The following is a 25,243-nucleotide window of genomic DNA, read 5'->3' on the forward strand; positions in this document are numbered from 1 at the left end:
AAAATTAGAAGATAAATCTCAATAGAGGCACGGTATTGCCCTTTACCACTGTGTTCTAAGAACTTAGTTTTTTTGTTTGTGAGACTTTCAGCAATGTTTGCTAAATGACAAACAGGTGTCAGAAATCACCTTTGAATCATGGAAGGAAGTGCCTCTGGCTAGGTAGGGTTGAGTACTTGAGACTCACCAGAGTATCTCTGGGAAAGGGATACAGAACACAAATGGCCAGCCCATCTCTAGTAAAGAAGGACTGATGTAACTCTGGGTTTTGAGGTTTAAGAGCAGAAGCTCCTGACCCCTAGTATGGATTATATGAAGGAAAAACAGGTGGTGGTTTTGTGTCCATGAAGCACAGATGTGAGAATCAGCCCTGACCCAGGACTCCTGGGCCTGTGTATCAACTAAAAGAACCTAGCACTAAAAAGATTGGCCCTAAGAAACCATGTACAGCACTCAGGGAGGGTGGTCTGAATTAGGGCATCTAGCAGGGGAGCATGTTTTTTTAGGACTGGTATATTAATAGATAATCTTCATCAGTGACATCATGAGGCAGCAAGAAGTAATTGCAGCATGATTATCTTACACTTGAATATGACCTTGCTGCATCTGGAAATCTACTGCTGATTCTATCCATGCCTTTTGAAGGGACATAGGTTTTGTTTTGTTTTCTTGGTTTTGTTGTTTTGTTGTTGCTTAACAATTGCAGAGGAGGGAAGGAGGGGGAGCCAACCAATGAAAGGTGATAATTGACTTTTTGCCAATAAGAGAGGTAAGGACTTGAGTAATTAAGTAGGAAAACAAGATATTTGACCATATTTATACCATGAATTTTGGGTGCATATCATATTGCTTACAAATAAAATGAGGAAATTGTTTTATGCACCTGAATGAATGCTGCCAAATTTTCTTAGGGTGGGAGAGTAAGAGTCGCAATCATTTACAGAAGAATGCCAGCTAATAAGTAAAGATTAAATTATGATGTTAAAAAAATCATTATTTGAGAACGCCCTCAAAATTATGGATTCAGAAAATGGTTGAATACCTAAAACTATTGGGTAAAATGTTGTTAGGGAACAAGATACTCATATGGTCTCAGAGTGTTTTCTCTCAGATTACTTTATTTTCTAAAAACAAAGTGGAAGTGGAACACATACAATGAAGAGATTTGGTGGACACAGTCTTACTGAAGTGACCGCATGTGGTATCATCAGTAATGGGGGGGAAATGACATTATATGCCTCCAATATGAAGTGGTGGAAAGTAGTAAATACCACAACCATGAGGCAACAGCCGTATGAATCCAGACAGGGATACATTGTGCTAGACAACTGGCCTGGACTCTTCAAAAATGTCCATGTTTTGGAAGGAAGAAATGATACAGGAATTACTTTAGATCAAAGGAGACAAAACAGATATAAGCAGATGCATTGTACGAATGTTAATTGGATCCTGGATGAAAAATCAAAAGCTCCAGAGGACTTTGTGGGGGCATTGAGGGTTTGCATATGAGCTACATATTAGTTGATAATAAAGAATGTGTTAAATTTGTTGAGTGTAGTAATGGTTTTGTGGTTATGTAGGAGAATGTCCTAGTTCTTGGGCAATACATATGGAAGTATTTAGGGTGAAAGTTATGACGTATGCAGCTTCCACCCCAAGTTCCTCCTGTTGTCTTTATTTAAACATTTTTATAGCCTTATTGAGGTATAATCTGTATACAAAAAATTGCACATAATACAACTTATTTTCAAATGGTTCAGCAAAAGTAAATAAATTAGTGTGTGTATTTATACTTATGTGTGTGTATCTATGAGAAAGAGATAATGAAAATATGGCAAAATGTTAAGCACTATAAATTTAAGTGAAGAATACTTGGGTGTTAACTGTAAGTCTTCAATAATTCTGTAGCTTTAAAATTTTCAAAATAAAAAGTGGAGACAACAGAAAGTCTTAATTTGCTTGCATGTTTGTTTCACAATAAGTAGTATTCACTGAACATCAAATGTTGGTTGTTGATCACTTTGTCTCTTTTATTGACTGGATGTTTCTATCAACTTTTTTTGGTGTAGATATCATAGTATAAAGATAGTTTTTAAGCCTCAAATCTCTACTCTTGGATGTTTATGTATTTTTTGGTTTTCAATGTTATTTTAACAAAATAAAGTTTAACATTTCTTCTTGTATTCAATATTGTTTGTGGAAATTTGAGACTATCTTCATAAATTCATTAGTATAGACTTAATCATAAAATATCTCTTTTAATGTAATAATTTAAACATTATACAAATAGCTATTATATTAAACCTCATTTTCTGAGAAATACTATGGGTTAAGTGTTAAGGCCCAATATAACAGTAATGAATATCCACTTTTTTCTTCCATAGAATCTGCTCTTATTCAACTAGCAATAGTATCCTATGTTTTCTTGGGGAAACCAATCTTTCTGAATCATCAGTGTAGTTACTGTGGAATGTGACTCTGTCCCTGGCTCCATGGAGGCTTGGCTAATCCAGCATCACATTTTCCCTGGCCCCAGTGACTGGTTCTGGGGTTGGCACATTGCTGTAGTTTGGATATGGTTTGTTCTGACCCAATTTCATATTGAAATTTGATCCCCAGAAGTGGGACCTAATAGAAAGTGTTTGAGTCATGGGGTCAGATCCCCCATGAACAGATTAATGCCCTCTCTTGGGGTGAGTTCTCACTCTATTAGCTCCCTCTAGAGCTTGTTGTTAAAAGAAGCCTGACACCTTATCCTCTCTGTCTTGCTTCCTCATTCCCCATATGATCGCTGCATATGCTGGCTTTCCTTCACCCTTCACGATGAGCAGAAGCAGCCTGAGTCCCTCACCAAATGCAGATGCCAGTTCCATGCTTCTTGTATAGCCTGCTGAGCTATGAGACAAATATACCTCTTTCCTTTATAAATTACCCAGTCTCAGGTATTATTTTATAGTAACACAAAATTGACCTAGATAGACACAAACGAAATCAGGCCAGTTAGTGTATTGGAACTCTTTGGAAAGAGAAGCTATATGTGTCAGAGTAAATACTGGTAGCATCTAAACCTAGAACTACTGGCTGCCACCTTTATTACAGATGGCAGCCATGGCCAGTCTAGGAGCAGGCTTCCATGATGCTGGCTGCTGTGGGGGAGGCGCAGCCAGGACTGCATACTTCCTGGAATGCAGGAGCCAGGAACAAGCAGAAGCCCCGCCCACATCCAAGTTGGAGGGGGCTGTAACCGCCCAGCCGCAGCTGTGGACCTAGACATCTCTGTACTGTTGGGGACCCAGGAAGCCCCTCTTACCCCCACAGGCTTAGAAATGACTGCTTTCACTTCCTGGCCTTTCCCTGCTCCTGGCACCCACTGTGATTTTGGAGCAAAGATGAGGCCAAGCTTAGGTGCTGTCATGACCTGGCTGGGAGTGTGCATGCTAGGAGGAGTGCTGACACGTCAGCTCCCTGCCACCCTGGTCCCCTCTGGACTTTGGGTTCTAATGAGCACATGAGGGAAGCTGAGAGGTTGCTGAGGGTGGCTTGGCACAAGCCTGCAGGTGCCCTGGGCACAAACAGTTTGGGTGAACAGTAGGTTGATGGTGGAGGGAGGCAGACAGGCTTCTGGGCAGAAAGGGGCAGGTCCCTGGTGAAGCTCCACCTTCAGGCCCGGGATGGCATGAAGCCAGAGGCCCAGAGTGCCAGTTCTGTGGACCACAGTGAGAACTTATGGTGCTTTATCTGACTTGCCCATGGCCACCCATGGACCAATCAACATGCATTTCCTCTTCTCCAAAACCCATAAAAACCCTGGACTCAACCATACTAGGGCATCAGGATGACCTCCCTGCAGAGAGGAACTACCCATTGTGGGTCTCCTCTCAGCTGAGTTGAGCAGACATTGGGAGCACCTGCCTGCAGAGAGGAGCTACCACTGTGGGTCTCCTCTCAGCTGAGAGCTGAGCAGATATCAGGATGACGTCCCTGCAGAGAGGACCTCACCCACTCCAGGTCTCCTCTCCACTGAGAGCTGAACTCATTAGGATGAACTGCCTGCAGAAAGGAGTTACCCACTTTGGGTCTCCTGAGAGCTGTACTCTTACTCAATAAAGCACCTCTTCACCTTACTCACCCTCCAGTTGTCCACATACCTCATTCTTCCTGGACATGAGACAAGAACTCATGACCTGCCTAATGGTGGAACTGAAGAGTGGTAACACAAATAGGGCTGAAACATGCCCCTTGCTCACCATGTTGTGGGTGACAAGGAGAGAAGAGAGAAGGAGGGATGAGCTGTGACCCTTCAGGGAGCCCAGACCTAGGAGCACCCGAGGCAGGTCATTGACACCTTTTGGGGCTCTGCAGTTCCTGGCATCTCCAAGCTTCTGGGCACCACTGCATTCCCCGGTGCCCACAGTGGAAGCCACTTGTGGTATACCTGGTGCAGCTGCAGCCTTGCAGGGAGCCAGCACCTGTGCCAGCACTGAGAGCTACCTGCCCTGTCACAGTCAGCATACCTGGCTGTGTGCAGTGGCCAGACCCCACACTCGCTAACTCATGCACCCCTTACTGCTCTGTGCCTGTCTTGCCCTTGGCAGGCATGGGACCTGGGCTGGATCCTCTGACATTACCACAAATGTGGAGAGTCTGAATGAAGGTAAACCCTATATTGAAGAAAGCTAAACTGAGAGGGAAGCCAAATCCTGTTTGTTTCATCTCAGTCTCTGGATCTAGCCATGCTTGGGCTTTTCAGTTATATGAATCGAACAATAATAATACTTTTTATTGATAAATTGTTAATTCTTCATTATTATTTTCCTCATTTATTATATCATCAGTAATTCTTAATAACAAGAATTTATAACAAGAACATGTTTAGTTCTTAAACCTGTTTCAATTTATTTGTGATTACTAAAGAAGCCTAAGACAATGGTATGTAAAATCATCAAATCTAGAACTCAGAATTTCAGATCTTTTTTGACCTTAACCCAGTGTTCTTTGCAAACTTAATAGAATGGCTAAGACTGGGCCATTATATCGAATAGCGCTGCCTCCTTATCTAGAAGTATAAGTGAGTTGTAAGAACCAGTGCAATTGTGTTGTTCTAGCTACATGCGTGCTTGACACTCTTCTAATTATAGATGACTAATTAATTACCAAATAAGCAAATCAGAGAATCCCAACTACTGGGAGTTTTTATCATGAGAAATCTCCTGCTGAGATGGTAAAATTATTAGGCAAATAAGTACAAGGCTAGAACTAGCATCAGAAAGGACTCAACTTACCCATCAGTTTTCTAGACAATATGTATATTTTGAAGGCATGAAGAATTATATATAGTATAATATTCTTTTTTTTTTAAGTCAACAAATATTTATTAAACACCTGCAGTTACTGGAAGGAGGCCATGATGCTGGACACACTGTCAAAGTCTATCTTCTCCACAAGGTTCTTGGGCTTAATGTTCTCTTCCTGGCTACAGTGAAGATCTGCCCTGACTCATCAGCATTCCAGGTGTATTTTCTCATCCACACCTTCAGTTGGCTGTCTGACAGATACCCAGGCATCTCGGCCAGCAGCCAGCCGTCAATGTGCTGGTGATACCCACAACAGGGCAGATAAGCATTCAGACAGAGTCTTCAAAGCCAGTTATACCTTCCAAGAGGTCCATGTTTTCATCCAAGGCTTGCCAGAAGGCCTGAAAGAGGCTGGTCTCCAGGTCCTTGAGGTACAAAATGCGTCGGATGGCCACTCTTCTTGATGTGCCTGGCCAATCATCCACTTGCACAGCGTGAAGTTGGTATGTGGCAGGTTGGTAAGGGCCTTCAGCTGGATCTGGGCAGTGATCGTGGTCTGAAAAAATGCTGGGTTGGACTGGTACAGCTTCAGGACAGCTGGGTTGGCTTCCAGATCATAGGCACTCTCTTTGACCTGCATCTCCACATAGCTCTCCAGGGTGGCCAGCTTCTCAGGATTGTTCCTGTTGATACTCTTGAGCAGCTTGCCCACACTGGCTCTCATCTGCTCAAATATCAACATGACTGCTGTCACTTTCCACAGCGAGGGCTGGAAGTGAACACTGGACTGGCACGGTGTCCTCAAATACAGCATTCTTATCATTTACTCATTTTAAGGGAGTTTGTATAAAATGCATTTTTGTTCAAATATAAAAAGGGTTCTATTGTCATACTTGTTTTTTATAAGCTCCTGTTGTATATTATATCTTGGTATATCTGAATAAGAGCGCTTTTTAAAATCAGGTCTTAATTGGTAAATCCTTTCTGTATGATGGTACAGTGTATACTCCATTTTCAAACCCAGAAAAATGCATGTCCTTTTTTTATATCAGTACTTTGGATATGTGATAGACATCTTTGTGTTTTGGTGTTTCAAAATTTTTAAGGCTATGAACAGGAATCATATTTACCATTATCAATGATTATATTCTCTTAATTAAATCACTATACTATAAAAACACTCCAAATAGATTTGCTTATTCTAGCCTGTAGATGTGATTCAAAATAAAAGGAGGTTCTTGGGAGGCCACTAGTGGCCTTTTCATGCACCTAAGTTATTTCCCTGGTGGAATAAAGACCATTAGGGGACTAAAGGAAGAAGCTGCTGCTAAGTTCTGGCCCTGAAGATAATTTGCATCTGGGTCTTTTTGTGAATTGAGTTTGAGGCACTGGGGTTGATGACATCTAGGCCTAATCATCACTCTACAGAGACCACATCTTTGAGAATATTACTGTCTGTGCCTAAGAATGTTTTAAAGTTCAACTACTCTCTGTAGCACTATGTTTCTTGGAGATGAACTATGGAACACCTGAATTCAAATCACCAGGAATGCTTCTTAAAAATGTAGATTTCCAGGACCCACCTAGTGCAGTGAATCAGAAACTATGGGAATGGGACCAAATTAGTACTTCTAAAATAAGTACTCACAGTTGATTCTTACTCACATTAAAGTTTGTGAAGTATTGCTGTAGGCTACATCAACTTTGAGCTACATGTAGGTGACAGTCTGGGAAACAAGCTCTAATACAAAGTCTATGGATTAAATTGTCATTCAGCTTCCTAAATATTTGATTTTATATAACATCTGGATGAGAGTTAAAAGATGCATGGTAATTTTGAAAAATAATATGCTGATTTAATAAACTAAAGAAGAAAGCTTAGAACAAAAGATTTTATGCAAATGAGAATTCAGGGCCAACTCAGTGAATGACAAGCTATTCTTTTAACTCTCCCAAATCATATTCTCTAGGTACTTTAATAGAAGAAAAAATGAAAGCACAGCTGTTTCCCTTTGCTTTTTTAATAAGTCAATTATGCCCATTTTAATTATCCAATTTAACACATCCAACAATTAAGGCATTCAGATTTTGGTGCTAACAGTCATATTAAAAAACTCAGATCCTGTCTTCCCCTCCAAACATCTGTAAACTATAATTTATGTGATAATATAGCTACCCACTTATTGTAATTGGCGAGATAGAATAGCCATTCTTGAAGACAATGGTTTTCAACTGTGACCGCACATTAGAAACACCGGAACAAATTGAAAAACATGAGCTATACCTGTATTCCATTGTCAGCCAACTAAATAAAGATCGCTGGAAAAAGTGAGTGCCCAAAATATTTTCTTAAATTCTCCAGGTGATTCTACTGTGGCTAGGCCTAGGATTCACTCCTCTGGGGCATTTCTCAGGCAGTGCCTTCTCTGACTCGATAAATGAAGTTCAGCCAAGAATAATCAGTGGAAAGATTGCCTGAAGTCAATGTTCATTACTTTCCAGGCTACCATCTTCAATTAACCCAGGTTGGCAGAGTAAAAGTGGAGTGCTAGGACAGGATTGTAATGCCCTAGCAGACTTACTGTTTTCAAATTTCCCTTCTGTACTCTCATGTACTTTACAATTAGTCAATTATATCTGTATTATTCCAACTACTACTATGATGCCTGAAAACAGGCTGGCATTTTGAAAAGAGTTCTAGATTCCTATCATTTTAAAGTGGAAAATTATCTGGTTCTTACTAACTTGCATTGAGGAATTACGAAAAAGATGTTTTAAAACTAATCTGCAGTCACTGTAAAAGATGAATATATTCCTATGGATGCATGGGAATTTTATTTTATTTTAGAGAAAGGATCTCACTCTGCAGCCTAGGCTGCAGTACAGTGGATTGATCATAGCTCACTGCAGTCTTGAATTTCTGGGCTCAAACAGTCATCTGCTTGGCCTCCCAAAGTCTTGGGAGTATAGGCTTGAGCCACTGTACCTGGCCTGAAATTATTTTTTAAAAGGAAAACTATTATTAGTGATCCCTACTGATGGATCATTTGCATATGTAATTTGAGATACAGGTTTCCTCTTAGCTGTGATCACCTTTTATTAAAGTATTTATCCTTTGATTGATATGTAGGCAAAAACCCTCTTTGGATTTTAGAAGAGCCTGACTTTACAAATGTATGTAAACTCAGGCTGGTTTTTAATTTATATTGGCTACCTAACAAAGTATCTTCTAAATTTTGTACAATACACACATTTCTTTTGGTGGAAGACATTAAGTTTCTTTAATCTTTGTGGGTTTGTGTAATTATTATAAAATTGTATGTAAAATATTTGCACATTTTACAAATATGCAAAACTGGAAAATACACTCTGACAGCTAATGCTCTGAAAACACTTTATTACACAAATTACATTCAGATTCTGAAAATAGTGTTCTAACAGTGTAGCCATCTAAAAATAAAACATCCCAGAAACACACCAACTGAAGAAGAAAATTTAAAAGAGAATTTAAATAGAGACTTTTTTTATTTCCCTCATTGCAATATAATGTTAGTGATTTTAAAAAAATAGGAGATTTAGCAGCTTTGTCGTCATGTAGCACAAAGTTTCTCTTTACTGCCACAGGCTGAGAATGCTGAACAGGAAAGGCACCAAAGAAAGACACTGGCAATGAAAGTGCTATTGGGAAAATACTGTGTTCAAGCAAAGAATGGGGTTATTTACATCCACCAAAAAGTCTCAAAAGTGTAAATGGGCAAATCTTCCATAGTTAGATTAGTACTATGATGGAAAAAGAGGACTGTTTCTCTAGTCTATGTTCATATAAAGACAATGGCACTGTTATGAACTTTTAGGAAACTCCTCAACTAGAAACAGAAGCCAACTTAACCAAAACGAAGTAAATAAAGTGTGTACAGTCCCACATAGACTAGTACAGTTTACAATTAAATACACAGAACTTTAAACGTGCTAAAGGGAAAGGAATCTGACATTCTGGGTAAATCTCACTTAATCTAAACCAAAGCTTGGTTTTCAGGAGGAGGAAGGTGCGGGTGCAGGCAGAGGTGCTGAATACTCCTCTTCTGATTCACTTCCGTCATCCTCCTCTTTCTCTTGGTCACTGCCCTCGGTGCTAAGCCGGTCAAACCCTTTTCGACTGTAACCCTTACGGCTTGCAAAGAAATTTCCAAGGTTTAAGCCTCCACTTCCCTTTCCTGAAAAAAACCAAACAATAACAAATTGGGTTAAGTTTGCAGCAATGATTCTGTTTCCTTGTAAATTCTTAAATGGTAAACAAAGTCAGAAGGTGGGAATAGGAAAGGGGAGATTATTTTATTTATTTTAAAAAATGGAAAAACAGACAAAGAGACTTATCCTTCAGAGCCATATAGATGCTACTATTAAAAGAAAGAAAAACAAAAGCTCCCGAGTATTATGTATTTCTGTGGGAATATTTCATATTAACTTTCACCTCCTGCTTTTCTCCAGCTCTCTGTCCAGAACTAGCCTCCCTGGAGCAGCTCCTCATTTCAATGACTTAAAGAAAAGGTCATCTTCACTATGATAAACACTGACATGCCAACAGGAGTGACAGAAAATTTGCTGAAGACAAATGAAGCCAGGTAAAAGGCAGGGGAAGAAAATTAGATAATGCAGAACGGGAAAAATAAAACTGGGAAATCTGCTGCCAGACCCATGCACTTCAGTTTAGTGTACAGTGCACATTCTGTATTTAATCTGGGAGACGCTAAGCTGTATACAAGGTGCTTTATCTTCAGAGACAAAATATGAAATGTCTCCTTGCTTTTTAAAAGACATGTGCTTGTTGACTTTGAACCAAACATAAAGGGTTCTAAAAGGTCAATGGCATACCTCTAAATCTTCCCAGTACTCTTCCTGAACTTGTCTCGAGTTTGTGTTCAGAATCTGCTAAAAAAAGATGTCACATTTCAAAATGAGTCCCAGTCATCTTCCTCAACCCATGCACTCAACTTCCAACTTAAATTCAGGAACTTGGAAATGATAAAGCAAGACCTGGCTCTTGTCTGTATGCAATTCTAATTTTTAAGAAAGGCGGTATATTTTCGAGGCATACATAAAGGGCCCAGGCTGGGTTTGACTCTGCTTGTGACTCTTACTGGCTGTGTGATCTTGATAAATTACTTCTCTGAGCTTCAGTTTTCTGCTCTGAGAAAAGAAAGATCAAGGAGAATCCTTGTCTGTAAGGCTGAGATCAGACACTGCATGTGACACATTTAGAACAGTACCTGTAGACATACAGTAAATCCTCAATAAATCATAGCTTTTTTTTAATCAGGAAAGAATTGTTACCAATAATTTGTAAAATTTTTCAATCTTTGGTTATTATAATTTAGGAATAATTGCCTTCAGCTTTACTATTTCTACTGACAGTACATGTCTTGCTTGAGAAAGCTTTGGATCCATGTATGTCGTTTCTTCTTTATGTAAGACATAAGTGAAGGGAAAGGACATGACACGTTGAGTATTCTCCAAGCATAGTAGGTGACCTACATGTTCCCAATAGGACTGCCTATCTCCATAAAGGATAGAAGACTCTCTTTCCTTATGGGGAGGCAGAACTCCCAATGGGTTTCATTATTTCCCTCACTGTGTCTCTCCCTGTACTCTTTCCCAGGCTTCATCACTCCCTCAAGGGCTATGGTCAGGAAAATCAGGCCTGGGGTTGTCCTGTTAGGTCTTTAACCAGGACTGAAGGCAGCATCATGGAAAAAGATAGCGGCAGATTAGATGAAAGGGAGAAGACAGTGATGTAGAAAGAAATAGGCAAGAAGGGAAGAAGAATCTGGTAAGACTGTTAGAAAGCCAACAAATTAGATTGTAAGTTCTGCAAGGACATTCCTTAGTTTTGTATCCCCCTGTGCCTAGCACAGTGTCTGATATGGAGTCAATACATAATAAGGAATGATGAATAAATGGAAGGTCCTTTATTAGGGTTTTTAATAACCTTAAACTGGATAAGATCTATCAAGGACAAATTTGGAAAAAAAGTGAGAAGCTGATCTACTACTACTGCTACATATGAAACTGCAATTTTTCTAAGTAAAACCCAATCAAGTAATGGCAATTTTCTAGGGTTTGACCTGGGTTTCTGCCTTCCTAACACATTCCTGTAGTCAGCATCATGTAACAGTGCTGTGTCACATGTGCTTAATAGCAAACAGGAGAGACCAAACCTTCCTTATTCCCTAGCCACTGCTTCTGCCAGATTGGGTTGGTTACCACCATTCCTGCCACCTGCCCCAAGGCCCCAGTGTTCCTACTACGCTGTGTATTTATCACTGCACTTACCACCCTCTACTATAATTTTTTTGTTTCATGTCTCTTTCATATGTTACCTATTCTGTGAGCTCAATTGATTTATTTATTCATTCTTTCAACAACAATTTATTAAACCACTAGTATCAGGAACTATTATTTGTGCTGGGGACATATCACTACTCAAGATATGGATTCTTTCTCATTTGAAGCATGTATATATCACCATGAAGACAATTATGTTTATTTCTCTTTGCCTCTACTTATGACAGTTCCAGATCTGTAACATGGACTCAATAGAAGTCCTTTTGGGAAGAGTTAACTATATTTTGCAGAGATTTATTGATGGCAGATAGAAAGAAAAAGAAAGTCCAAGAAAAAATCCCTTTTACAACATATTAAGTTGAATTTTCTGTTTTCTGTTTCCATGCCTTTTTCTGTGTCAGGGCTTTGCCAAGGGCACTGAATCACCGCCATGGCTGCCTTGACCTGAAATAGGATCAGATGCTGTTTCTTGATCAAATGCTCCCCGTCTTCCTGGTCCATGGATTTCTTCCCACACACAACTACAGACTTGCTCTAGGACTTGGGGACCCAGCCAAGGGACTGCTACTGAGAGGTGAGAAGCATGATTTGGGTTATTTGTTTATTTATTTAGATGTCCTAAAATAAACTCAGCTTTTGGATCCTGTATTGTGATAATTATTTCATAAAATACTAACTCTGGTATTAGACTCTGCCTTGTTCAGTTATGGAAGGCTGATGGTCTAAATTATGACTATTCAAAAACTATCAAATGGTTTGTTATAGAAATAATTAATTTTCCTTGAAAACTAAGGTTTAAGACAAGTGTTTTTTATAACTTCTTATGCCTTTTATTACATTACCAATGATTATTCATCATAACCATTGGTGGTATTGAGTACTTCCTAGGTTCCAGGTATCCTGATAAATGCTTATGTACATTATTTCATCTAATATTTGTACAACCTTGTAAGGTAACTATTTTATCCTCACTTTTTAATGAGAAAACTGGTCTGGAGAGATTAAGTAACTTGCCCATGGTCATGTAGCTAGGAGCCAGAGCCAGCCTAATGGGAGAAAAACACAACCCAAAAAACTGACCCAGGTACTTTGAGGACTGGGCCTCTTCCTAACAGCAGATATCTCCTCCTCTGGTCATTCAGCTAATTTATACTGACTCTACTACCTACAATTTCATATGGAGACATTAATTGGGCTTAAGCCAATTGCTAAAAGGTAGCATTAAAGGTTATATTTTAATCTAAATATCCAAATTTCAGAGTCTCCAGATACTAATTTTTACTGTGATATTAACTAGGGGCAATATTTGGAACACAGACAATAATGTCAAAAATGGTAGAGAGCATTAAAACAAAAAAACAAAGACAGTGAAAAAAATCCCAAGCAAACTCCTGAGGATAATTAGGCCAAACACTCTTTCAAAGGCAGGTTCCAAGGTCACGGGGCTCATTTTACTTGCCTCCAAAGGCCCTTGATTTTTTCCACCGAATAAATATGGCAATGGCCAGCAGGACAACCACCGGAATAACCAGAAGGGTTGTAATGAGAACAACAGGCACTCCCGAGCCTGGCTCTTTGATCAGTTTCTGTTTCTCTTGCATCTTCTGTAATTCTGAGGAGGTGGGTTTGTTCTCCATTTTGGTTTCAACAACTGCCTCGGCTTCTTCAGGAAAAGAAGAGTTCACAATATTCAACTGACTCAAAGATTTCAAACCCCCCTTACCCACCCCTACCCATTCAAATCAATAACTGTTCACAAAGAACTTGTTGACTCCAGTGTACATGGGGTTCATGTTTTAATACCTGAATCTACCAAGCTGGCAGCAGGCATTGTGATTAGTTATTTCCACTGAATCGTTTTTCACCTTCAAATTAGTTTTCTTTTATTCTACCTTTAATATCTTCTTTAGCTATAATTCCACAGAATATATATCCTGTTGGAGTTTTCCAAAGGTAAAATTAACAAGGCAGTATTGAGTAAGGGAAAGAATTGGTGTGCATACTGGAATCAAACAAACCTGGGTACAAATCCCAATTCTCCTATATACTAGCCGTATAACTTTGGGCAAGTTACTTAAATTATCTGGGCCATAGTAACTTCATCTATAAAATTTTAATAATAGGACCTCCTTCATAAAACTGTTGGGTGTAAATGTCTATCATAAAAAATGCATGTAATAATTGTTTGCTTCCTTGTATCTTTAGTTTAAAAATATTTTCATGTTCAATTAATTTTTGATACTTCACATGTACGCTGCACACATTAATGCTAGGATTACAAAAGAAAAAAGGAACTATGTCCTTTTCAGGCTCTTTTATATTGTTTTCAGCAAAATGTGAGTACAGACAGATGAACTGTATATCCTTTTGTTACTGATGAAAATAACTAACAACTATTATAATAACAAACTATTCTGTAACATTGGCAGGTACTGGGTAGGTATCAAGCCTAAAGTACTGTTTGAGAAATTGATGCAATGAAACTATATATATATATATATATATACACACACACACACACATATATGTATATAAAAGCTGCTGCAGTGATCTTAATAACTAATGACGTGAAAATGAGGTTGAGATTTGAGACATCCTTGCCCTACTCTAGTGTACAAAGGCTGGTAAGAATTTGCCCAGACTAAAAGTTAGAACCACATTTGCAGGAAGACTCACAGGTCATACATTTCTGAAATTTCAACTTCTTGGTATGCCCTTCTGCCCTACAATACAGAATGCATTGTAAAGCCTCAAGAAGATTTTGACAAAATGGTAGGGATAACACAATCAGGAAAATCTTTGGTTAATGTTTAGTAGGTATAGACTCAGCTTAGTAGCTTGCTGGACACTCCTCCGAATAAATGTTTCTCAAATTATTTAAGACACTGTCAACATAATTTATAATACAAACGGATGGTAGGTTCCAACTTTTCGCTTCAACATTCTGAGCCAGCGTCTTTTACAGTCTCAATGACACCTATTGAGTACTTACACCACTATCAGGCATCGTTTTCCTTTAATCATCACACCAAGCCTATGAGTAGGCACTATTATTATCATCACCATTTTGTAGATGACCTCATAGTCCTTTCCTTCCCTGTACTATGGCTAAAGGGACACCATCCTTTGTTTTCTTTTGTCCACTCAAGTGACTCTTGAAACTTGAAAGGGAGGGAAGGAAAGGAGTTGGTTCATAAACCTAGAAATGGTTCAAATATAACTTTTCTATGTCTAGCTTCTGAGGAGAATACAGGTGTGATTTCTATTCTTTCTGACCACTGATTGTTTTGTCTTTTTTTGTTTACTATAGGAAAGATATATAAAATTGCTCTATATTTAAGCTTATTCTATATTTAAACAAGAAAGTTGCAAAAATAGATCATGGGAGTAAAAAACATAGGCCAAAGATGTAGGTTGGCATTTAAGAACTTGTTCCTTTTAAAAGAAGGAGTTGTTCCTGTTTGAAGTGGGTATTACCAGAGTAGTTACTGCCTGTCATTTAGTAAGTTTATATGCACCTAATATATAATGGGTATACTAGGTCATATCTAGTTTCATGGATAAGGCAGAACCAGAATTGGGCAACATTAAATGGAAGGAACCGTGGATGATACAGGTGAAAGCCTAAAAGAATCAGTTTAGCATTCATAGAAAGTAATGAGAATGAGGCAATGAACGTGCTAAGATATAATACATACACAGCACTTTAGAAATTCTTGATTTTCACATCACTTCTGATATTTTGAGTGTTATCTACTAAAAATACTTAAACATTCCAACTTTTGGAACTGGCTGAAATATATTTAAGATTTAAAAGATGCTCTGTATTTTAAAAGGAGGCTAAAATTTAAAATGTTCCATTCTGAAGAAAATAAACAAAATTGCTACTCTTCACAAGAGCATTTATATGTAGGGTAAAATGCCTAAAACAATAATTATAACTTAAGAGTCTAAGAATTCCACTGAAAGCATGAAGCATAATCCAAATTCTGCCACTTTCACTCTTTATCCTAAATTCTTTTACTAAAAATCCCAATAATTTGGAGCATCCATGATGAATGAAGAGAGAAGAAGCTCTAAGATTAGCCAGAACACTAGGTTTCTGGAAAATAGGAGGCACCTAGAATGACCATTCTTTTGTCATATAAAGTGCCAGGTGTATTCTGGGTAGAATAAACATGCCTTAAAATTGTATAAGAGTGCAAGCCCTTGTAGCATCTCTATAGATATTTGGAAATAAACAAATTTTCTCAAAACTGATGTATGACAGTTTTTCTTCTTCTTTAAAGCAATGCATTTAGAAAGGGAGGCTAGCTGCATTCCTTTGTGAGTGCACATATACACGTATGTGCAAATCTGTCTCCCCCTAACAGAAGAGAAGTCTAGAGACCACTTGGAATTGGAATAACTGGGACAGGAAGGGAAGGGCATTCTTAATACAGCAATTGTATCCCAGTTCATCACAGACAGAACTGAAGGCCTGCAGGCAAACGGCATACTAGGAAGTAACTGGTTAGAGGACATGAAAAGTGCATATAGTACCAATGAGATCATTCTTTTTTTCTTAAATGTAATGTGCTTCCTTACAATGTGTTGATTACCATAAGGCCTAAAAAGCTAACTGCACTAAAGAGGTTTTTTGATTTTTTAAAAGTTTTATTGAAAGTGATTGGCCATTATCATCTTATACTGAGGGGGGGTGCCTGGCGGTGAGGGCTATGCTTTGGTGAGATATTGGTATACCTGTTTTATCTCTAGTAACTTTATTAGGAAGCTTAAATCCTTTTCATTAGTTTTTTTTTTTTTATCATCTCAAATTATCTTATCCTTACAATTTCCTTAGAACACTGGTTCTGAAACCTTTTTAATAGTAATAGTTATATGACCATTCATAGTAGGGATAAGTGTTTTCAAAGGCAACTCAAATTTGGGGATTTAAAATTAACATGTAACTACAAGGCTATTAAGTCTGAAACTGTGTTTTCCCTTCTCTTTTATAAAGGGTTGTTTGAATTAAGCTTCAAGATATTGATAAAAAATAAGATCTAGAAATCCAGCATGATTTACATTCCTTTTGTAATAAGAATATAATCTTAAAAAAAAGTTTAATGAGGGTCACATGGGTTCAAAGAAGAAGAGACAACTTCATTTGAGTTTGGGTAACTATGAAAACTGGACTGTCAAGGCAAGACATTTCAGTAAAATTTACTGTTTGAACTGCTGAGTTTGACCACAAAGTCGGAAGGTTTCTGACCAATTGGACTCAGTGGTGTGCACGTGGGAGAGAGGAAATGGCCCGTATGACAGCATTATTCATCCTTCATTGACCGGCTAAGGTGAGGTCAGTATGGCTAAGCTGTTCTCAGCAGGCCAACCAGTACCACCTAGAATTTTTTGGTGAGATCTATTTAAACAGAAATGATCTGAGACTATTTTAAAATTCTAGAGGTTTCAGAGTAAACTATAACCATTCCCAACTTGCACTTCTTGGAAGAATTTATAGTGAATGAACTGGTGCTATCAGTCTCTCCTCAGCAGTATAGCAATAGTGGTTAAGAGCGCAGACTTTGGTACCAAACAGATTTTGGTTTAAAGCTTGATTCTAATATTTACTGTCTAATATTTACAGTAATTCTGATCCTCAATTTCCTCATATATAAAATGGGGATAATAGCAGTTATTACAAGGTTGGCATAAGGATTAAATGTAATAATTTCTGTATAGCTCATTGTTTCTGCTCTGTAAGTGATAGCTACTATTAACAGTATGATCTTTCCCAACATTTTTATTCCAGGACAAACAGAACTTGCCAACAATTCTATATATAGCAAAGACATAAAACTAGGGGGACAGGAACCTTCCTTAGTATATGAGTGTGATATGAATGCCACTTCATAGTGTCATTTGGGTAGGATCTCTACAAATGCCAAACAATTGCCATTTGTTTTATAATATTATATTACCCCTTGAGCTGGCTATATTTTCTTATCTGTCTACATAAAATCCTTAAACTCCCCCTTGCTGTTGCTGCTTTTCATTTCTTTTCCAGCTGCTTTGATGAGAAAAGAAAACAAGTAAGCCTAGGGTTGTGTCTGAATGTCTAGGTGAATCATTTGTAAAGCAACTAATAATGGAATCCCCTTGCTACTTAAATATTAGGTAGCATGAGAAACTCATGGCGAGTCCTTAACTGGAAATGACATGTCAAAACCCTGCAGATGTTAGAATGTACAAACATAAACTGATCCTAGGAAAGGGACAAAATAAGTTGACAGGGACTCCACATGAACCCAGTGGTTGCTTACCAATAGCTAAATCCCATTTCCCTAGTCTTGATATTATATACCAGTGATACTCTTATTTGTATATGTGTACATGTATGTAACTTTCCCCCTCTTTCCTTATAAGGCTATAAGGTCAGGTGCAGTCTCATTTCCCTTAGACCTGCGATAGTGCTTTACACACAAAAGGTCCTCAGTAAATCGTGGGAGCTGAATAAGATACAAGCTAAAGAAACAGCTAATCTTTCCATACTATTATAGCACTGACATACCAAAGATATTTTTCATTCCTTTATATTAATAGAACATATTAAGAAAAGGTTTTTCCAATATGCCAAATGGTATTTTTCTACCTGCTTGGGGTTAATGTACTCCCCAAAGTGGCTGACTTTTTTTCTTCTCTGAATATCTCTGGCTCACTAGTTATAGATTTCTTGTATCCTCAATCACTTTTCATCACTTGAAATCAGTAATTTGAACTCATTATGACTGCTCCATTTATCAAAAAAAGAGAAGTGGCAACATACAGGTTTAAAGGCTCAGTACATAGCAGAAGTCATTGATAATTTACCAGATTATATTTTTAGCCTGGTAATTTTTTAAGTTGCAATCAAGGTCCATAAAAGAATTCAACACAGCTAGACTTTGGTTTTATAGTAATAAGAGGAATCTGGCCTACCTTTGATTTCCTGGACCTCAATGCCAGCCTTTTTAACTGATCGATGTTCCACTTCTGTAACAGCACAGCAAGGAGAGAAAAAAGTCAGAATCTCCAAAAAGAACATTTGAAAATTTAACTTTGATATTAATTTTACTCAGTAGAAAATATTTCCTTAATTCATCAAATGCATTATATTAGAAACGAGTTCAATGCAAACCACTAATTAAGTGGTCCCTGAATCCTGGATAAAATCTCCTAGGGAAAGCTAAAATATTTCTAAGGACTTCATATTTAGAATGAGCTTTTTCTTGTAGAGTTCATAATATTGTATTATTTCTGAAAGACCAAGCAGTTCTGCTTTCACGTGGACAATATCTTAGACTGATTACTAGTTCTGCCATGTTGGGTTACCAGTCTTCTAGTTGATGTTAATGGATTTGACCAGTTAACTACAAGGATGCAAATAAATAAGACACCGATTTAATCCTCAGTGGCAGTCTTACTGTTCCAAATGTACTATTTTCCAGATTTATTGCACTCTGCTCTATGCAGAGGGCTTCTCTATTTTGAAGTTGAATGCCATAGCGCTGTGCTTTTCCACCAGGAGATGTACCAAAGTCACTTGGGAGAACTTTCTAAAATACACATATTATTCCTTTTCTTTCTGTAGATCTTGAGTGGGGACTGGCCATGTGTATTGTAACAGTCCCTGCCGCAGGTAAATCAGACATGCATCTTCTGAGTTTCAAAGCACTAGGGTGGTATAAAGCAGGGGTTGCCAAACCCCAGGCCGTGGCCTGTTAGGAACTGGAACGCACAGCAGGAGGTGAGTGGCAGGTGAGTATAACCACCTGCACTCTGCCTCCTGTCAGATCAGTGGTGGCATTAGATTCTCATAGGAGCCTGAACTCTTTGGTGAACTGTGCATGCAAGGGATCTAGGTTGCATGATCCTTGTGGAATAGTTTTATCCTGAAACCATTCCCTCTGCCCGTGGTCTGTGGAAAAACTGTCTTCCATGAAACTGGTCCCTTAATGCCAAAAAGGCTGGGGATCATGGCTGGGCCTCAGATTGAAATCTTAATGAGTTCAGGAATCATATTCCTATCCATAAAATTAAGATATTGGCTAGATTTTCTTCTGAATTCTTCTCCATCTTTAAAAGTATTTGTGCATTTGTTTTTGTTCTGAAAATCCTCAGTTTAGTCATGCAGTTAGAGGTTATCCATCTATCTTTGCCTTCTTGTCTGACCATGCCTTCTGGATCCTCTTTGACAATTCAGGTGGTGAGATAGCCACATTTGCAAGGGAAATGTGAAGCTACTGCTGGAGTGGCATAGTCCATGGGCATCTCTGCTCACTCAATCCTAACTTGGTTCTTCTTACACAACTGCAAACATTACTCAAAGGATAGTTCTGACTATAAAAGTTAGCAAATTAATTGATATCCAAACCCTGTATGGTATCTGATTATGTGTTTGGACTCCTGGTTTTACTTTCCACTGCTTTATTTTTTTTTCCTGCCTTTTTTTTTTTTTTTTTTTTTTTTTTTGAGACGGAGTCTCGCTCTGTCGCCCAGGCTGGCGTGCAGTGGCCGGATCTCAGCTCACTGCAAGCTCCGCCTCCTGGGTTGATGCTATTCTCCTGCCTCAGCCTCCCACGTAGCTGGGACTACAGGCGCCCGCCACATCTCCCGGCTAGTTTTTTTTTTTTTTTTTTTTTTTTTTGTATTTTTTAGTAGAGACGGGGTTTCACCGTGTTATCCAGGATGGACTCGATCTCCTGACCTCGTGATCCGCCCGTCTCGGCCTCCCAAAGTGCTGGGATTACAGGCTTGAGCCACCGCGCCCGGCCTTCCTGCCTTTTTATAATTTATGTTTGCACTTTTATAATTAATATTTTTCTTCATCGTTTACATATCTTGTTTTTGTCCTTTATCTAAAACTACCTGTTGCAGCTCCTGATACCTCAAATTTATCATCCCTAACTATTTTCCTCACTCTCACCTTCTCCTATTTGGGCCCTACCATGTTTTAAAAGTATTTCTGGACATTGAAGTTTGTGTCCTATCAAGCATTTGGTACACTTCAATTTAAAAAATTTATTTGTTTTAGCATGATATTAGAGGTAAAAAGTTAGTCTACTTTTAGGGATTAAAATGACGTCCAAATTGCAATTAGAAAACTCCACAACTAGTTGGTGGGATCCTGATGCAGTAAATCTATACTTAGACAAAACATTTTGAGTTACATGAAAATATAGCAATTCAGTTATTTCGGAAAGCTGAAGTCCAAGCAGAAAATTCAAAGTGCTTCCTCTTTGGGATAATATGTCTCATATAGATGCTGGTATCTCTAGATGCTCAGCAGCTCCTGAGAGCTAAAGGGCCATATGGGAATGATGCCTTATGGAAAGAAGCCAACCCCTCTGCTTTGCCAAAGCCCCCTCTCTCCTTCTGGAACTAAGCTGGAATTAATGTTGACTTTTAATGTAACAGACAGTACTTCAGGCATCAAGAATTTCCTGTGGAAACAAGGGGATAAGTGCCAGCAAAAAAAAAAAAAAAAATCATGTTTCTTTCCACTTAATGGACACCAAATAGGTCTTTTAACAACTGTTTTATACTTTGATTCCTACTCTCATCAGTAAAAAGGCAATGCAAATGTTTTTGTTTCATATGCTTTTAAGCAATCAAACTGAGGGAAAATGTGAACAATAATACTATGAAAACCATACTCTCAGTCAAGGTGAACTTCCACACGGTGTTGGTATGAGCATCTCCAATGTACACGGTCCCATCTTCAGATGCAACAATATCATGAGGCATATCAAAGTGCTGCCAAAATAAGAAGCCACACATTAAAGTGGTGAGCCTTTACTTGAATCCTTCATGAAAAGGCAGAAAAACAAAGCAAAGTCAACAACAAAACATACTGCTCAAACCAAAGCAAAATATTTCCTATTGAAGCAACTCAAGGCTGAAGGGAGTCATTCATTTATTCATTCTTGGGTACTGACTCTTCCAGACATAATTCTAAACATTGAGAAATGCTAAGGAACCCCCACCACTGACTTTCAAGTCTTTTAAGTGTTAAAATTTATAGGTAGATTATTTTTTACAATACTGTTTACTTGTTGTTACATTATGTCTAGTTATTTATATTGATTTTTGCCTTCAAGTTTCTTCTACCTTTTAATAACTATCAAATTTACTTTTAAAATTTGTACAAGTAAAAAAGTCTAGGTATTAATTTTATTATTCCCATCAAGCTATCATGTGCTATCTTAAAACTATTTGTATATTATCGATAAGAAAAATCATTTCAGAGATTTGGGACATTTAATTTTTTGAAATATATACTAAGAGATATGTAGCAATGTGGGGTTTTATACTCTTGAAGTCTTATGTTTGTGATGTTTTCAGTCAGCAAAGGAAGCAAATTGAGTGTTACCTCCAAGTATTTCCTGGGCTTTTGTCCCTACTTCAGATGTTCTATATTTTAATATATCTTTCTCTGTTTCAAATCATTGTCATCTCCATTATGAGGACACAAGAGACAGGGGAGATCCTTTTATGACTTTCTTTTAGCGGTCACCAAACTAGTTCTTGGAAGAGAAGGCTTAAAATGTTGTGCTGCTGACATTTCCATCTGTCTCTGGAAGCCTCCAAAGGTGCCCTGGGTCTGGCAGTTGGCAGGATATAGATAACATCTGTCACCTTTGAGGCCAGAAGTCCTGCCTGGATACACAGTTATCAAAAATATAACTAGTGAGTATCCAGACAGTGGGCTTATCAGCCAACATCTGCCTACCTGATGTGCTGAGTTCAAAGGGTACTAATGAGACAAACTACTGTTCCTAGCTCAGTTTAGGTGGAGCAGAAGAATACATGCTCTGGAGATACTGTCGTACTTTAGAAATCATCAAGTTTATCACACTGAAAAGAAAAATGAGATAGCTGTGCCAAGGAGTCTCATTTTTTTCATACTCTTAAATAAGCTGTGACAAATGTGTAGAGGAAAACAGAGAGTCAGAAATCAAAATGCTGCCTTGCTGAAATCCTGCAGGCTTGTCATTAAATGTTCATCTTTTTTGGGAGGTTCAGTTATTGGATGGCAAAAGACTACCAAATGATAGGCCACTCCTGTTCTATACCGTAATATGTTCTTAGAAATTTCTTTGTAAAACATATGGTTGTAGAATACTTCATATTTTCTGATAGGAAAAATATAATGATGGGGAAATAAAGGTGAGGAAGGAATGTATAAACTATTCGCTGGCTAAGAACTTTGCTTTACATAAATCACAATATGTCATAAATTCAAGGCAACAACAATAATAAACCTTTATTAGTGGCTCTCAAATGAGAGAGCCACTAATCTGTATTTCTAGCAGAACCTTGGCCCCACTGATCCATGGAGCCAAAGGTTCTGCTAGAAATACAGTACTTTGGGGCCACTACAGGAACTCAGGGAGAGGCTTAATAGATGGGACTCTATCTTCTTGCAATCAGAAGAACTCAGTTGTAATCTTTTCAATGAACTGTTCTACTGCTTTGTGTCATTTGAAACAAAATTATGTTGTTAAATTTTAAGACCAAGCTTTAGTATTTTTAGAGCTACACAGATTTAAAGATCTTCTAATCTAGCCTTTGCAGACTCTTCTTTTAAAGTACCCCCAGCAAAATAAAATTGACATGAGAAAAGCATGATAGTATCTTTACCAGGCATCTGGTGACAAAGCCTGGAGCAAACTGCCTTCAAAATCTTGTATTTTATTTTAAAAACTCATAGGGAAAGTTGTGCTCTATTCCATAGCATAACAATGTTTACTTCAACATAGTAAGTTTAAATCTACTTAATATTAAGTAAAACAGTTCTTCTAAGTTGCACAATGTTCATGTTGTGGCTTAATATAGCCCTTGGCATACCAATGTGTACTTCAGGAATGAAAAGGTTAAGCACATTTCAAAGTCAGAAAGACCTAGGTTTGAGATCCACGTATGCTACTCCATGTAGTTTGAACAAGTAATTTAACTTAGGTGAACTTTTCAGCTCAAGTACTATCATTTTAATCATCACTGTGAAGGTTGGAAAAACAACATAAATCTGGGCTTTTTTTTTTCTTTTGATATGGAAGGCTGGGGATCATTCTCTTCCTTTTCCATATGAGCTGCTACACAGAAGATGACAAAAAATGCCTGTCTGAAGAGTGTGTATAAAAGCAGATACTGAGGGACCACAAGCCTTTCCTTTGATTACAGGGGGAATGACTTGGGGAGTGACAATGTGTATTTTCTCTCACAGCTTTTGATAACATCTGATAGAACCATTTTCTTTATTGTCCTACTGTCTAAGCTTCCCTGCACAGACATAAAAACAGAGTCCCTACATTCAGATGGAAACATCTCTAAAGAATGTAATAGTAGAAGATGGAGAACTGAAACGTAAGATGAGATAAGGAGTGGATATGCACAAACAGAGGCACAATCTCCTTACATAAAACTTGACCTTTGACGTGAAGAGGGATCTCTTTTTACACAGGAGTCAATAGACCATATTATTTCCTTCACCCAAAATTAATCTTCGTGATAATAATCTAATTAAATGAAAATTCTGAGAGATTTATAAACTGATTTCAGTTTACTGTGTCAACACAGAATATATTTCTATGTTTTGGTGTAATATCAAGTCTTATTTACTGAAAGGAAAAGCAAACTTCATCTTGGAGTGAGACTGTCTTTTCAAGTTTGCTGAATTGACCCACATATTGTGACTCATTCTTTGCCTAACATCTGATGAAGGCACAATGCTTTGGAAATTTTAGTTGAGAACTCTTCAGATTTTTATGAGGTTAAGGCTCGTTTAGCCTCTTGCTTAGCACTTAGTTTTGATTTCTAGATGCATATTTAAATTAAAAGTTAATATCCTGGTTGACACAGTACATTATCATTAAAAGAACAAGCAAGGCAAACACTCCACTAATACAAAGCAAAGAACTGAGAGAAAGTTAAGCATCTCACTTCCTTTACCAACAGACATGAGGAAGTTAGCTCAAAGGGGCACAGTAATGAAGACTGGATAATCAATAAGGATCTGAAAAACTGGAAATAAAATATTATCACCGTAATGAATTTCTCTCTGCAGGGCTGCTATGCTTTGAGATTTCATTGCCTGTTGCTTTTCTGGTGAACTATTTCTAGAAAAATTTTATTTGTTTATATAAATAGAAACCTAAAGAAAGGAATTTATACGGGAATCTTTAGTTTAGATTCCTTCTGGTTATATTCAGATCCTGTTACTATGGCTAAAAGCTCCAGTGAAGAAAAGGCTGTGTCTCTTTCACCCTTATACCCTTATTCACCTTTGTACCCTTAGTACCTAGCATAATGCCTGACACAGAGTAAGTATTTAATGCATATCTCTGGAATAAAATTTGATAAACACCAGACTAGCTGTCAGTATTCTAACAGACAAATTTCTATGAATAAAACATTGAAGCATTTTACTTTCACCACTGTTACTCAACATAGTACTGGAAGTCTTAGCTAGAGCAATTAGACAAGAAAAAGAAATAAAGGACATCAAATTGGAAAGGAAGGAGTCAAATTATCCTTGTTTGCAGATGATATGATATGATATTTGGAAAATCCTAAAGACTCCACCA

General features: G+C 37.9%; 1 protein-coding gene and 1 pseudogene across 13 annotated transcripts in view; both read right to left on the minus strand.

Moving 5' to 3' along the window:
• Positions 1-5,380: 5,380 nt before the first annotated feature.
• LOC108527710 (eukaryotic translation initiation factor 3 subunit K pseudogene) lies at positions 5,381-6,330 on the minus strand (annotated as a pseudogene).
• Positions 6,331-8,671: 2,341 nt separating this feature from the next.
• The window catches only part of PAM (peptidylglycine alpha-amidating monooxygenase), a 177,177-nt gene continuing 160,605 nt past the window's right edge, over positions 8,672-25,243 (minus strand). For 2 of the 13 annotated variants that reach the window (XM_017869167.1, XM_017869159.1), the window contains 5 exons: positions 21,314-21,413; positions 18,597-18,650; positions 13,096-13,299; positions 10,167-10,220; positions 8,672-9,508 (listed from right to left, as the gene is read on the minus strand). In XM_017869167.1, the coding sequence (XP_017724656.1) occupies positions 9,327-9,508; positions 10,167-10,220; positions 13,096-13,299; positions 18,597-18,650; positions 21,314-21,413 (594 nt within the window). In that variant the 3' untranslated portion in view covers positions 8,672-9,326. Of the gene's footprint in view, positions 9,509-10,166; positions 10,224-13,095; positions 13,300-18,596; positions 18,651-21,313; positions 21,414-25,243 lie in introns of all 13 variants that reach the window. The other 11 variants (XM_017869158.1, XM_017869166.1, XM_017869164.1 and 8 more) reach the window with 7 other exon arrangements.

Source organism: Rhinopithecus bieti, unplaced genomic scaffold (genome assembly GCF_001698545.2).
Source record: "Rhinopithecus bieti isolate Rb0 unplaced genomic scaffold, ASM169854v2 scaffold_4104, whole genome shotgun sequence".
In the NCBI taxonomy this organism is placed as follows: domain Eukaryota; kingdom Metazoa; phylum Chordata; class Mammalia; order Primates; family Cercopithecidae; genus Rhinopithecus; species Rhinopithecus bieti.